Genomic DNA, 16,415 nt, shown 5'->3' with positions numbered 1-16,415 from the left:
ATGGCGCGGCTCAAATTTATTTTTGGGGGAATGTTCTTTTTCTTTAGATATAATAATCATTGTTACACCATGGTACAGTCGTATCTACAATAAGATACATCTCAGCATGTAGAATTACCGGTAGATGATTGTTAATGACTTATTGCGAGGAGACTGACCGTGCATTATAAACACAATTTGAACATTGACATATTTTATTTTAAATTACCTAAAGCGTTTACTTATAAATGGTAAGAGATGCAAACAGCTTAAATATGCTTCAGAACAAAGCTAACACAAAAACGTACCAGAAAGATAAAGTTACAGTGGTGCTGATGTGTTGTTTATGGTTCAGCAAGAAAATCTTATTTACAAAAGTTATATACCATCCATAATCATAATCGTATTGCTCTTGATGCATTTAACTTGTATGCCGAGGCAAACGAACCGAACACTCTCTTTCTTTACACACGCCGAAAAAAAAATCTGTCATTCCAATATGCTTTGGGGGTGACGGCAAACAAACCTAATCATGCTCATAAAATCATTTTTAAATCCAAGTACTTAGATTCATATGAGGAAAAACCAAATTAAACAGTTTGGATTTCGAATAAAATCTTCTATGAAAGAAACTAAATATACACAAATCAGAGCATTTCCCCATTATCTGTAATAACAAAAAAGTTCATCCAATATAATGTGTTTTTGTGTGGTTCAAAAACATTAATCTTATACGACGCATTGAAAGTGGTGTTGTATTACTTTAGACAAAACCATTCTTCAGACATAAACAAGTATAATTACAAAGTTTTGAACAATATGTGTCAAGAATGACCATAGAAAATGATTTGTTTCTTTTTAAATTGAACTTGTTACTGAAACTGTTCGGAAAATAGAAAATTGCCACAGTTTCAACATAAAACAAATTACACTGCCTACACCATGATATTTCCGATAAAATTGCGTTTACGTATTAACCCGTACCATGCCGGACAGATTGGTTCTGCCTTTGCAACCAGTGTATATCATGATCAGAATGCACATCCGTGCAGACTGGTCATGGTCTGCACTGGTCGCTATTCAGTCAGTATGTATTTGGTAACTACCCCTTTTAACAGTTAATGGTATTGTCCAAATTGGCAGAAGACAAGTTCATTACAGAAATTCAGCAGGGTAAGGGTTAAAAATAAATAAATATTGCCTCGCTGTCTCATTATCGGGTGTTCAACTGAACAAAATACCGTTGCAATGGCAGCAATTTCCTGAAATCAAATACGATCAAATATTTTCCTACACTCTTAGCAAATATATCTGTACTTACGTTTATTCTGCCAGTTATTGTCTATCTATTTTATCTATTTTCAACGACGTTTCTACCGTACACAATTCAGGGAACAAAAAACTAAAAGATCTCTAAAAGATTTTTAATAAAAGTGCAGGTGACAGTTTTGTATTGTACATGGTAACACGCTTTTAGGTGGCGATTAGTTTTCGTACTTTATGCTAAGTTAATTATTGTGTAAAATTGCTTCCGACTTGTTTGCTAATAAGGCTGGCTCTTCGGAAAAAATATATACTTTAAGCAAAACGGAACACTGAGCTCTTAGGTAATCTTCACTATAAAAAGATGGACGATATCAACAATCGTTGTTTAAAAACTTACAATTCCATTTCTGGTTGCTACAGTTACCAGTCATTCAAGTTAGATGTTTTGTGTCCCAAAAGACAAGTGTATGAAACTATAATAGTGAATTTGCGACCAGCATGGATCCAGACTAGCCTGTGCATTCGCGCAGTTTGGTCATAATCCATGCTGTTCGCTTTTAAAGCCTATTGGAATTAGAGAAACCGTTAGCGAACAGCATGGATACTGGTCTGGATCCATGCTGGTCGCAAAGCCACTATGTTGATTTTCTCATGGTGCAGCTCAATTATTTAGACTCGTGTTGATTTATGACAAGAGTAAATAATTTCATAATGTTGTCATAACATCATTACTGATACAAATGATGCTATCGTAATTGAGTTTATATTTCCAGTTTATTTTCCGACCCAGCTTGACGAAAACTTACTTTTTCTTGGGTTAGTTAATGGTATATTTCCTATTTAACACTTGTAAAATAAAGGAAGCCTGTGTTTCATTGACCGACGTTTTACGAAGATTAATACGTTTTATGATTACTTTCGGTTCTTATTTTGTGTATGTATGTAGAATTGCTATCTTTCTAACATAAGTGCATACATAACAAAGATGCACTTCGCTAACTTTAAATGAAAGAAACCTTTTAAATTAGTTCACCTACGAAGACAGTGACAATTCAGCAACCGTTACGATTAATACTGGTCTTTTTTTATCACGGAACTCATCAAAACGTAATCTTCTTTACGATATTTCGATTCAGTTTGTTCAGTTCTGATCATTGTTTTCTCGTTTAGGGCAAAAACCTTTATTTTTTAAGGGGACCATACGCCGCTTTTCATTGAACTGCACTCTGTGCATCATTGAAGATTCCATGTGCATCGCAGTATGAATACATCTGCGGATGTCTCTAAACTTATAAAATGTTCTGCTCAACCCGGGGCTAGAGGACGTGGAGGGTAGCTTGCATTTCCACTGACGTCCGTGAACAGGCTCAATCAAACCGAGCCTGCAACATGTTCGTCTATGTCGTGTTGAGCGATCTGTGGTTTTCCGCTTTTTTATTTTGTTATTAAAACACACATAGACAAAAGTAAAAATAAACCACACACACAGACAAATAGGAAAAAGCACATACATAAGCTACATATGGAAGCGTCGCTTTAGGTACACATATTTGGCAGAAATCATATATAAAATGATTGTCCCAGTTAGACATATGATGCTGTAATATTTTTACTATAATATTATTAAACAGATGATCCTGTAAGTTATAATGTTTAATTCATACCAAGATTGATTCTCAAAATTATATCAAATCTTCTTAGTGTAATGTACAACCTTTGACATTTCTTGGTCATTTGGAACAAAGAAGTAAAGTAAAACATGTACAGAAAGCTGTTTCTATCTAAGACAAACCTATTTGAAGAAACTGGTCTTACTGTGTTATGTGTTATTTCAAATCTTTCTTATTTCTCTGACGTCTTATTCGTAGCTGTTCAGCAATTTCTAGGCAATAGCTCAGAATCAGTATAGATTTGTATACTTTGATCTTGACAAATGTTGTTTCCAAGAAAAAGGAACAATCGGATTTTTTCTTCGGGAAACAAAATAAGTCCAAAAAGGGTAAATAAGAACCGCTGTCTCATAAATATTAAACAAAAAATATACTTGTATTCATAACATTTACTTCCTGATGCTCTGTCTTCTCGATAAAGAAATGATCATCAAAGTTTCCGTGTATGTGCATTTCATGAAAAGAGTACAAAACTGTCCTCACAGGTATTAAACTATTCAGCTTATCGCTATCATATAGTAACTCTTAAATGTATATTTTAGACGTATCCCGCTTGTTCTGTCTTTGGAAATGTTCCTTTCCTGCCAAATATCAAACAATCATGCACATTTCAACATAAAAGAATATACAAATATGTCAAAGAAAATGTGGCAAATTGACACGGCAGTGCGCTATGAAAACTTTGTAATTCCATGCAACAAAAAAAAACTGGCATTTTGATTAGCACCTCAATAAACTAAAAGCAAGCTCTGAATATAACAGTAAATACAGTAGAGCAATACAGCTGATGTCTGCTTTACGGTGGCGTTAAAATTTTCCAGATAACAATGATTAATCAAAGGTAATGCTTATCAAATGCATGTGTATTGCTTTCATAATAATTAAGACTCATTTGCAAGAGAACAAAACTAATAAATGCAATTTAAGATCACTTTCGAGTCTTTATTTTAGTCTTCTTAAATGTATAAGTACTTTCCGTTTTAATTTGAGGTTTTATAGTTGACTTGGCTAGTGAATATTATCCAGCCGTTTAATTCATTTTAAAGATGACATTTTTTAGTTTTTATATATTCTGTAAGAGACTTGTCTTAGGAACAAAGAGACTCATAACAAAGAGATAGACCCCTTTTGGAAATTCATATTTTATTACTTTTAATGAACTGTTGTGATTAGCTCCCTTTGATATTAGAGTGTTAAAAATGTGGACTATTTCTTTTGATTTCAATATAATTTCTAGTTTTACATTTGCTTGGATAAATATTGGGATATTTCAACTAACTGAAACAAAAGGCAATTTTTAAAACAGCATGTAGCTTTGGAATTCAACTATTTTCACTCTTGGTCGCGCAACCGAGATAGACAAGGGGTGTGTGTGTTGTGGGGGGTGGGGGGGATAATAATTTTATGAATTTGTATTTCTAATGAATTTTGGCAAAAAATGTACATGCCAATGCAAAATTTTGACAACTTTAATTCAGAAGTACTTATATCAATATAATTGGTAAAACAAAATGTGGTTGTTAAATTCATATGTATGCAAAAATAACACTATCTTTGTTGGTCAAAAAGGATAGGAAAATCAAATTTAAAAAATACTTCCAGTGAAAATCTTGTGTGTATTAAGAACTCAGTGAACAGAATTAAGTGTACTTTATCAGTAAGGTAAGTTTCGAGCAAATCCATTAGTTGACCAAAATCTTATTAACCAACTTTGACAAATAAAGGGTTAAATATATGTGAACATGTCTGAAAAAATAAACCATAACGCAAATGGTTGCGTCAATTTAGAATCAGGTAGGTCAACAATGTTAGGTAGGTAGAACATTGATCATACTTCACGACATTATGGAACATGTGTCAAAACCCTCTGAAAGCAATGTTTTAGCGCCAATGACATAGGAGAGGAGATTAGAGTTTAGATTAAAGGGTTCCACAGCAAACAGGTGCAGACAAATATGTTATGACAAATTCTCGGTATTATTCGATTAAAAGTCGCGGCACTATTTTTCCGTAAATCATCAGAGAGACCGGTATTTGTTAGACAAAGACATTGCATTTACATTTTGTTTTCGTTTCTATTGTCAGTCGTGGCTATAGCAAAACAATAATATAACTGAAAAGTAATAAATGTACATTTGTATTATTATACTTTTTAAGTTCCATAGGAACATGGAATTATAAACAGAAGTATATATATACTGGACTTGTGGAATGTGCACGCTCGTGTGTACAGCTAGGCGCTTTGCCGGAACTGGTCTGGTATATTATGACGGAGATTAGTTCATACAAACTCTCTCTCTCTCTCTCTCTCTCTCTCTCTCTCTCTCTCTCTCTCTCTCTCTCTCTCTCTCTCTCTCTCTCTCTCTCTATATATATATATATATATATTTATTTATTTATTTATTTATATATCGGGTGAGCATATAAAGGAGCATGGGCAACTGGGTTAGTGGACTTTTTGTGGAATGTGCACGTTTGTTTGTACTGCTAGGCGCTCTGGTATATTCTGCTGGTGATTCGTTCTCTCTTGCTCTCTATCTCTCAGTTTATATCTTTTAAAAACATCCATCTCATAAAAGCAAGGAAAAGTGTCCTAAACGTAAAACAATATTCAAAGAACACAGCTGTTTATACAAAGAGGAAACTAAAGTAGGTGTAGTGGACTCCAAGCATGTATTCGTAATTCCTCATTTGTCTAAAAGAATGACGTCTGATGGAGAAAATATTGGTTTCTTATTGTTTGTGCAGTTCTGTCTAAACATACAAATGTAAGATTTGAGTTGCATATAATTGTTTAAGAAAGAAAAAATGATACATGTATCTAGAATTGATTGTTGAAACTTTGTGTGGTGTAATTGTTATACAATTTTAAACATATTTTGTAATTTTATACACAATTTACTCAACATTTCTATTTGTTTTAAGAGCACATATTTCCTTAGTCTTTGTAAATCATGTCATAAGATTTGATAGTTTTGTTATAAGTGCACTTATGACAGTATGGCATCCAATAAAATCAGCATTATTACAATATTTTAGAGCACTAAGAGCACTTAACACATTTAAACCCTGGAATTATTTTGCATTTTGTTGTATGCCAGATTGAGTTAAGTACAATTTGAGTTAAGTACAATTTTAACTATAAAAACAATTTAATTTGTGAGTAGTCCTTTTACATTCTTCATATATTATAACAACGGTATTGTCTATAATATAACCAAATCTTACTTAAATATTCACAATCAGTAAAAAGTTTTATGTGTCTGAAACCTTCTTTTGCATTTTTCTCCACTATTTGAAAAATGGACTTATACCGTTCTGGCTTTAACCCCTCGATTTACCTAGCTGTAATTGCATTTCGTCAGAAATGATGTGCGAATTATTAAAATACCTACTGCGACAACAATTTCTCGTTTTTTGACATTGTATCAATTCCTGCACTCGTACAAATAAGTGTCTACTATGGAAGAATTAGTTTTCTGATCCTTTGCCTGTACAACTCTGTCAGGCAGGTTTTCTTGCTATTAATTGAAAGGTGTTTGTTGTTATTATGGATCTTCATTTATTTCTTACTGAATGCTAGTCTTGGTATTCACATTTGTTAACAGTGGCATAAATATTAAAAAACAGATCGGACAGAGTACATGTACCAGTTATATGCTTTCTATTTCTCATTACTTCTTTTATGAAATTCTAATTACTCCGTATTTGATAGTTATCATCTCTGAACTCATTGACTTAGATTACATAAAAGTCATTGAAATTCGTCACCTTAAAGGGGTAACCAACTAGAAGAAAACATTTGAATTATAAGTGGTGAACAAAACAACGAAACTTCTAGATGCAGAGTTTTATTGTTCTTATAGTTCTTTATCAATCAATTCACAAGGATTTCTATATGCCGGATCTCATTTGGTCGTTAATCTGCTTGTATGAGAATCCCTTTGAAACTGGTCCCACGATCATTATGTATTCCTTCGTAGGAAATACATCCACCAACACCGACAACATCACCAATAGCAAGATATACAGGCTCTGTCGCTGTAAGCTGATATGATCCAACTTCATCAGTACCAAACTTATCTGAAAAAAGCTCAACTATGCTATCTCCGTTCCTTTGAATAAAACATTGAACCCTTTGGTATTCTTTTTCCTGTGCAGTGGACAGTGTAGCGGCTATGTAGTACATACCGGCAACTGGAGCCTTGAACTGTCCTGTAGTACTGTTATATCCACTACCATTGTTCATGATCACATTAGGAAATGTCACATTAGTGCCAAGGATCTCAAAACCATAGGCTGAATACACGACACGAGTTTCTGCAAAATACGGTTTCAGCTTCAGTTTATTGGCAATCAGCAATACATTTGCCTTTGGCCATTTACAAATGAAAAAAACTTATGACAAAGACAATTATACACAAGAAAGTGAACATATAGACAACTGAATTAATTGTATTCAATCCGATGACCAGTAGATTTTCAAAAGAATTCTTTCTTACACATAATGCTTCTTTAATATATTTTGCAAGACCATACATACATACATACATCTTTTACTACTGGATTGCATTAGTGCATTAAACTTTTGCACAGTGGCCCATGAGCATCGGCCCACCAATTTGGATCTTATGCAACTATAACGTGTACAACATAATATGAAATGGTATTCTGACTCAATGGCATTTTGATTGCGTAATTTATATAATTTATTATTCTTTTCTACATTAACATATACGAATCAATAGCCTGTTATATGCAGTAAGAGCTGAATTAAGTCCATCTTGAATCTCAGGAAATACTAAATGTTACAATCATTTCCTGTTACTGTTATCTAATTTAATTGTTTTAGTGTTTATTTGACGCATATCTTCTGAAGTTGAAGTAGCTTAATTTAAATTCGAGAACCCATGCAATTCTTCATGTTCGTATCCATCAATCATTTTTCTCATAACCTCTGTAACTTGAACTACCATTAGAACGACCGCTACATAAAATTGGATTCTGAATTTATTTGAACTTTCCGTAAGAACTTCACTGATGTAAAGCTTACGGTATTTTAATAATGAAAGAAATCAAGATCTATGAACATGATAATAAGTATACATTCAAGCACTATCAAGGAAGATAAATGGAAAAAAGGTGCAAGCACAGAGTACCGCAAACACATATTTTTCAACATAAGTAAAACTCACACTGCATTTGAAACGTTTGATGAATTCCTAGAACTTGTAATACTATGCAAACAAATAATCAAACAAAATTATTTACCTTGCTTTGTTTTTAAATTGTTAATGTCCTGTTCCAGATTGGCGGACTTACAGTCTGCGAAACAGAAGAAATAAAAATGTTAGTCACTTCCATATTAAATTGGTTACTCGCTTCTAATGACAACTTATTTTGTACGTTAAGTCGTATGTAATTTGTACCTGTTCACGTATTCAAAATATTGTCAGTCCAGAGCTGATTGTGTAACAATGTGACATTAAACACTTAGATTGAGAAATAACTTCCATAGAGCTAGTAGAAATTTTATGAAATATCTAACAAGATTTGTTAAATAAATGTATGTATTTAATTAAATGATCAAATTATACCATGTTCAATTATGCTATAAAATAATTTAATTTATTACATGACCACAGTCCATTTGAAAAAGTACAAAGGTTCACAAGCAGTCTACCGGTCTATAAAATTATCGTTAATAAAATCTGGAAAGTAGATCCCTCGGAAGCACCGAGAACAAGGCAAACATTGAAAATTGCAGACTCGGTTTGATTGAGTCTGTTCATGAGTAGTAATGGAAAATGCATCGGTAACAGTTGCCTCCATTTGAAAATGAATGCCATTTGAAATAAGGTAGCAGGGTACACTTAGATGCGAAAATTTTGGGCACGGACGGTCTTACATGTAGCGAGTCGCAATATTGCACTTCCCTTATGAGCAAACTCAGGGTGGCCATTTTATACATTGCGTGCATGTTTTGTGCTTTTAATTAAAGGCAAGATCAGGATTCTCATACAAGAATAAAGAAAGTTATCAAAACGAAAGGTTTACACCATCCATGAAAAAAGCATGCCAAAATCATCAATTTTGCACTTTTTGAACGTCCCACAATGATCCCGCAAGAATAATGCCCAATTTTATTGCATTTCTCAATTTAAAAGTCCTTACTGAACGTCAGGATATAAACGGAATGGGGACCCATCCAGCTCGTTCTTTCACAAAATAGCGAAAAGTTTCCTGAGTATCAATCAACAAGCACAGAACCCTTCCGTGATTTGCATTTTTCCGCGAAAAGGTGTCTCATTGACCATACAAAGCTACCAGCAGTTAGTTTTCCAACTGACATCCGAATTTTACATGTATCAGCTGTATACATTTTCTAAAGAATTAATAATCATTATCTCTCACCTTAATTTACAGACATCCAAAATCACGAAGTTCTATTTATAACAAGTATTGACGGGGGCCAAAATTCGAAGTGTACCCTGCTACCTAAAGATAATCAATTACTGCAAACTATGTTACACCTTGTTATGTGAAATTTCACCACCCGCACGCTATTGCAAATGCATCAAAACAAACATATGTAACAGTTATTTGAAAACAGTGAGTTTTTTTAAAGCGTTTGACTGTCCGGAAGTGTGGCCCCTTTAGGCAGTTCTTTTCCGGAATTCAATGTTTATATCAGTATACTGACTCTTTTTTCGTAAAGTAATATATATGTTTTACATGTTGTTCAATATATATGTTTAACAACTCTTTCTTTCTATGATGTGGTGTTAATTGTTTGATTTTTGTTTCTCAAAACGTAATGCTAAGCCTTAATATCATTCCTAAAAGCAAACAATCACACAAGTTACACTTCGCTAATGTTCAAAACAGGGTGTAAACAAATTGAGAAGCTATTAAGTACATTGCTGGAGTTAGTGCGTTTTGGGTTGTACTCACCGTATGAACACATTTGTGGGTGTCTCTAAATAGTTTTGGTACTTTTAGTAACATGTGCAAATATCGATTTCTCGTCAACACGACGATACAGATTATGGTGTCAACATGCATTCTACTATAGTCAGTAAACAAGCTTAATTAAACCGAGCCTGCAGCATTTTCATTTTTGTCGTTTTGAGCGACCTCTGTAGTAGAAGTGCTTTTGTCAATTTTAAAATGATACTGTCAGTCGATGGCTTGTATACAATCAACTTTCAGGCAAACTAATCCAAAATTTGAACCAATATATATGGCCATAATATCTTATTCTAGTTTAATTTGTGCCAAATTTGACCAGAATTTCAAAAGTATTGATCCTTGATACATCAAAATATTTACAATGTTTGCACTATTGTTATGTTAATCCTTCAGGAAGTGTTGACCAGTTATTCTAAGTACATGTACCTGTATTGACCTCCCAGTTAGGTGGACACTCAGAAGCATCTCAGAAATTTCAGATACCTAGACATCGATTCGAACTCCGGACATCTGGTTTGACCGTTTAGCATGTTTCTAGACCACCGGGCCACAATAGAATACAATTTAACAATAGAGCAAAACTTATTTCTAATGAAACTCCAGAGACTCTGAACTAGTACCTCAGCTGTATAGGAAAATTGAGTTTACCATAAGATAGCTACATAAACACAATAACATCATCGAGTCTTATTTTCCTAGACGAACAATTAAAAGAAAAAAATGTTTAAAACTGTAACACTTACATAAATCTGGCTTTGTTCCGCATGTATCTCCAGCAGAAAATACAGGATATGAAGCGAAGGTTAAAAGTAGCACGAGAAACATTCTCTTTCTTTCACTGTAGTGTTTGTTCCGTTGGTGGTTGTTTGAATGTTTTCTAAATAGCTAAACACTCAGTTTTATATACTGTTCGATGCGGTATGCATAGTATCACCTGTTTACATAAATTAGCATTTATGGAACGTTTATTGTTAGATTTTACTTTGATGAAGGGCAGTTCGTATTGACCTGATAAGGAAGATCATGTTGTTTTGACATGTTTCCTCTATCAAACATGACCGGATACAAAATACATAATTATCCGAATTTACTATGTAACCGAGTTAATACCAAATCAACTCGCAGTTAACATTTTCCAGTCCTTGCATTAATCAGAAATATAAGGTCAGTTAGCAAATTCTGTAGATTAATAATACTCTAGTAGCGCATGAAAGTTTTCTTTAAGTCATTACAATCGATCACACTGAAATTCGTTGTTCAGTCAGTCACTAATGTACAGCGAGTACCTGTTGAGAAATGGCTGTGAATGCAAAACTGCATCTTTTTTTCAGTTAGTCAGAAAAACAAAGACGGTCATTTGACAGGGTCCTCAGGAGATTCTTATTAGCTCAAAAACGGTACGGATAACACATACTTTTAAATACATGTTCTGGTTCTGGTGTGTCCTGGAATTCTAGAGCAGTAAACTAAATGTTTCTATCATTTGCTGGGAAGTTCCTATGGAATTTTAAAGTTCGGCAAACTTGCATGTTTTTGTCACCGGATTTTGCGGCTGTTCTCCAAAGAGGTCCAGGCTTAGCTGTACTTAAAACGAAAGATGAAAAATTAGTTTGCTCGAGTTTTATGTGGTTCTTCGGAGCGTCACGTACGGCTTGTTTGGGAGCTCATTCTCCGCGCCCACAGGCGCGGAGTTGTGGGCGCGGAATATTTGTGATGGGTTTATGTCAGTGCAATATATGTCATACATGACGATTTTGTCCTTTCGATTTGCAAAAACGTCAAAAACACGAACGAGAAAAATAAATGTCATAAGACAGGAAAGAATGCAGTTATTGTCGGACATCACTGGGAAAAATCCTTTCCTTTTCAGTTTGATGAATGCGCAAGAAGGATATAGTTTTGATCCATAAACATATGCGTGTGCATTTCTAAAGCACAATTTGATGGCTTACCATATTGTTTGAAATGTAACCGTAGCCAAATATTTTGTTGCAATAATTATCGTTTGCATAATTTGCGAAATATAATTGGCAGTAGCTGCGCAAATGTTTCGCGCAAATAGCCAATCTGCGCGTTTTGTGATCGCGCATCGCAAATTTTAAGGGCCGTTCTGTTTTATGTGTATAATTATTTCTTTAAATAATAAAGAAGGTGATCCATATATTTATGCAGTTATTTGAAGAAGATATTTACGTCTTTGGTAATTTACGCATAATTCTTTTGAAAGTTATTTTTCGAGGTCATCATCCCAGGTGTATTTTATAACGCTTATTATTCCTAACTTTTTAATGCTTTTATAGTTCAACTTTTAAATACTGAAATAGTACCTTTTTGTTTACACTTGAACAAAATATCAACTCCTGACATGTATTCTAAGTATTTTTCATAAAATTTTGTCAGTTTTACTAAGGACATTATCTCCGTAATTTTACTTTTGTATATATAGTGAAATTTTTAAACATATGAAAATTCACATTTTAAGCGTATAATATAGTTTAACCGTTCTTAGAACTGAGCATTCGTTATACAAAGACACCTTGTCTTTAGAGATATCTGTTGCATGTGAATCATAACAGATCATGGGCGTACCGCCTTTCAGCACCTCGGGTCAAAAACATATGTTCATAGTGACATTTTGTAACATATGTAAATTCACATTCAAACGTTAAACATAGCGTATCAGCTTCAAGGACTGATCACTTGTTTGACAAAGACAGCATGTCAATAAAACTATCTGCTGCATGTGTGTCATAACAGATCAATGCCGTACCGCCTTTCAGGACATCGGGTCGTTCACAGTGACAGTGACATTTTATAACATATTAAACTTGACATTTCAAACAAGCACAGTAGATCACTTTCAAGAACTGAGCCTTGTTTTATAGAAAGACACCTTGTCTCTAGAGATATTTGCTGCATGTGGACCACAGTGAACCAAGATTCCACAGCCATTCATGCAGGACCTCGGGTCAAAATATCTGTTAATAGTGGTATTTTGTAAGACATAGAAATTTATACTTTAAGCGTAAAATAAAGCGTATAAGTTTCGTAACTGAGCACTAATTTATCAAATTTGAAAACTGCCCACGCGGCATATCCTTGTAAAGCCGTCCGATGCACGCCTGTTTTGTGACCACGTGGAAAAGGCTTCATAATTGTCCAGTCGGCAATGTTAGGAAAAAAACGGCATGTGTCTGAAGCATTATCATGTCAAATTGTGGTGCCATCATGTTTTGTCTTATATTAGATAGCTGTGTTATCATGACAATGCTTGGCGTTAACTTGTCAAAATAGTGTCAGCTCCAAACCTTGGCTCAGTGATAGCTGTGAAGGTAACATTGTGTAGCTACAACAGTGCCTGAATACAGCAATAGCTTCAGTAGTTATAGCAATGCCTGAGTACTTCAATTGATCCAGCAGCTACAACAGCGACTGAGTCAGTAGCCACGACAGTCAGTGCTGTGCCTGAATACACTTATTGATTCAAAAGATATAGCAATGCCTGAACACAACAGCTGATTCAGTAGCTTCAACAATGGCTGAATACAGCAATTGATTCAACTGGTTTAGCAATTCCTGAACACAACAACAGATTCAGTAGCTATAGCAATGCCTGAATACAGTTATTCATTCTGTAGCTACAACAATACCTGAATACAGCAATTGCTTTAATGGGTTTAGCAATACCTGAACACAGAAACTGATTCTGTAGATATAGCAATGCCTGAATGCAGCAACTAATTCAGTAGCTATAGCAATGCCTGAATACAGTAATACATTTAGTAGTTATAGCATTGCCTGAATACAGCAATTGATTCAATGGGTTTAGCAATGCTTGAACACAGAAACTCATACAGTAGCTATAGCAATGCCTAAATACAGTAGCTCATTCAGTAGCTATAGCAATGCCTAAAATACTGTAGGTCATTCAGTAGCTATAGCAATGCCTGTCTATAGTAATTCATTCAGTACATTCTACAATGCCTGAATACAGCAATTGACTCAATGGGTTTAGCAATGCCTGAACACAGAAACTGATTCAGTAGCTATAGAAATGCCCAAATACAGCAATTGATTGAAAAGCTATAGCAATTCTGGAACACAGCAACTGATTCAGTAGCTATAGCAATGTCTGAATACAGTAATTCATTCAGTAGCTACAACAATGTCTGAATACAGCAATTGATTAAATGGGTTTAGCAATGCCTGCACTGATTCAGTAGCTATAGCAGTGCCTGAATACAGCAATTGATCTAGTAGCTATAGCTATGCCTGAATAAAGTTATTCATTAAGTAGCTATAGCAATGCCTGAATACAGCAACTGATACAATAATCAAAAATTCAGCAGCTCAAACAATGCCTAAATTCAGCAACTGATTCAGCAGCTACAGCAATGCCTGAATACAGCGACAGATTCAGTAGCTACAGCAGTGCCTGAATACAGCAACCGATTCAGTAGCTATAACAATATCTGAATAGAGCAATTGATTCAGTAGCTGAATACAGCGATTGATTCAGTAGCTATAGCAATGCCTAAATAAAGCAATCGATTCAGTAGTTACAGCAATACCTGAATACAACAACCGATTCAGTAGCTACAGCTATGCCTGAATATATAATTGTTTCAGTACTTACAGAAATGTTTGTCAACAGCAATCGATTCGGTAGCTCTAAAGCCTTGCCTAAATAAGCGATCGAGTCAGTCGCTATAGCAATGTCTATATACTCAGCAATTGATTCAGTATCTATATAACAACAATGCCTGAATACAGCAATTGTGTCGGCAGCTACAATGCCTGAATACAGCAATTGAGTCAGTAGCTACAATGCCTGAATACAGCAACTGAGTCAGTAGCTAAAATGTATGAATACAGCATCCGAGTCAGTAACTACATTGCCCGAATACGGTATCTGAGTCAGTAGCTACAATGTCTGAATACAGCAACCGAGTCAATAGCTACAATGCCTATAGCCTGAATATATCAACTGTGTCAGTAGGTATAATGTCTGAATACAGCAACTGAGTCAGTAGCTACAATGTCGGAATACAGCATCCGAGTCAGTAGCTACAATGTCCGAATACATTAACTGAGTCAGTAGCTACAATGTCTGAATACAGCATCCGAGTCAGTAGTTACAGTGTCGTAATGCAGCAGCTGAGTCAGTAGCTACAATGTCTGATTACAGCAACTGAGTCAGTAGCTAAAATGTCTGAATACAACATCCGAGTCAGTAGCTACAATGTCTGAATGCAGCAACTGTGTCTGTAGCTGCAATGTCTGAATACAGCAAGTGAGTCAGTAGCTGCAATGTTTGAATGCAGCAACTGAGTCTGTAGCTGCAATGTCTGAATACAGCAAGTGAGTCAGTAGCTATAATGTCTGAATGCAGCAACTGAGTCTGTAGCTGCAATGTCTGAATACAGCAAGTGAGTCAGTAGCTACAATGTTTGAATGCAGCCATTGCCTTCAATGAGAAACAATGGATTCAATGGTAAGCAAGAGTGCAATTCTGTCACAAGATATGGTCCTCATAACAAACTACGCTATGCTTTTAAAATACTATCGTTATTGAGCAGACTTGAAAATCTTCCTAGTGCTTTTTTAGAAGAAATGGAGTGTAGAGACGTGGAGTGTGTGTGTGTGGGGGGGGGGGGGGGGGGGTGCAGACTGACATGCAGGGTTCCAATACAAATCCCACATCCGTATTTGGGGGTATAATATGCCTATATACATTCTGACTCAGTTTGGTGAACATTCAATTAAAGAATTGCTGATTTATTAAGAAGAACTTTATCTTTTTTTGAAATTTTGAGTAATTCATGGACAATAACTCCAGAGACTTGGAGGATCTACCTAGTTAATGAACTTTGCCTAGATATTATGTCCAGGATCAGTGAGTGATGAAGTTTGGTGAACAGTGGATAAGAGCTCCTCAAGTAAGATAGCAAACAACTTATCTTTTTAAAGACAAGACAGACATATTTTTAATCATCTGATTTTTATTTTTGCATAATATTTGCATAGTATGTCTATAAACAGTATATTCGATTCCAACAAAACAACCAAAGCCACAACAATAAATTCATATGCCGATCATCATCTCTGGTGTGAAAAATTCCATCTTTTGTGTAGATTGCTATGTGAAATTTACAAAACAAATTTCACCAAAGTTTTATCGCAAACTCCTTGACTCCTTGGCCTTTTCCTTCAGAAATTCTCCACTTAATGAGATATTGTCTCTATGTGTCCCCAGTCTCCCCCCCCCCCCCCTCCCACACACACACACAACCTTGCCCATTTCAATAGCGTCCCTTCTATGTCCTCATACTTTCCAAAACGGAAGTTTCTTTCTAGCAGGACTTAATGTATCCGATTTGTAACTGTCACAAATTGCACTCCTATTGTTTCGGAATAGTGCTTAGATTTTCTTTTTATGTCAAATTTCTCTTTGATTCTAGCTTTTGTTTAAAAACTAGCATCAAGGGCATTAATCATCTCAATTTTTTGTGTCCAAAGAAATAACAC

General features: G+C 34.9%; 1 protein-coding gene across 1 annotated transcript; it reads right to left on the bottom strand.

Moving 5' to 3' along the window:
- Positions 1-6,750: 6,750 nt before the first annotated feature.
- Positions 6,751-10,758, bottom strand: LOC123538924 (complement C1q tumor necrosis factor-related protein 5-like). Its single transcript, XM_045323341.2, has 3 exons — positions 10,631-10,758; positions 8,187-8,240; positions 6,751-7,235 (listed from the first exon to the last, which is right to left on the bottom strand). The coding sequence occupies exons 1-3, from the start codon at positions 10,710-10,712 to the stop codon at positions 6,835-6,837; spliced, it is 537 nt and encodes a 178-aa protein (XP_045179276.1). The 5' UTR covers positions 10,713-10,758; the 3' UTR covers positions 6,751-6,834.
- Positions 10,759-16,415: the final 5,657 nt, after the last annotated feature.

This window comes from Mercenaria mercenaria, chromosome 18 (assembly GCF_021730395.1).
Source record: "Mercenaria mercenaria strain notata chromosome 18, MADL_Memer_1, whole genome shotgun sequence".
Lineage (NCBI taxonomy): Eukaryota > Metazoa > Mollusca > Bivalvia > Venerida > Veneridae > Mercenaria > Mercenaria mercenaria.
Note: the sequence above shows the minus strand (reverse complement) of the source record. Positions and strands in the feature narration are given on the sequence as shown.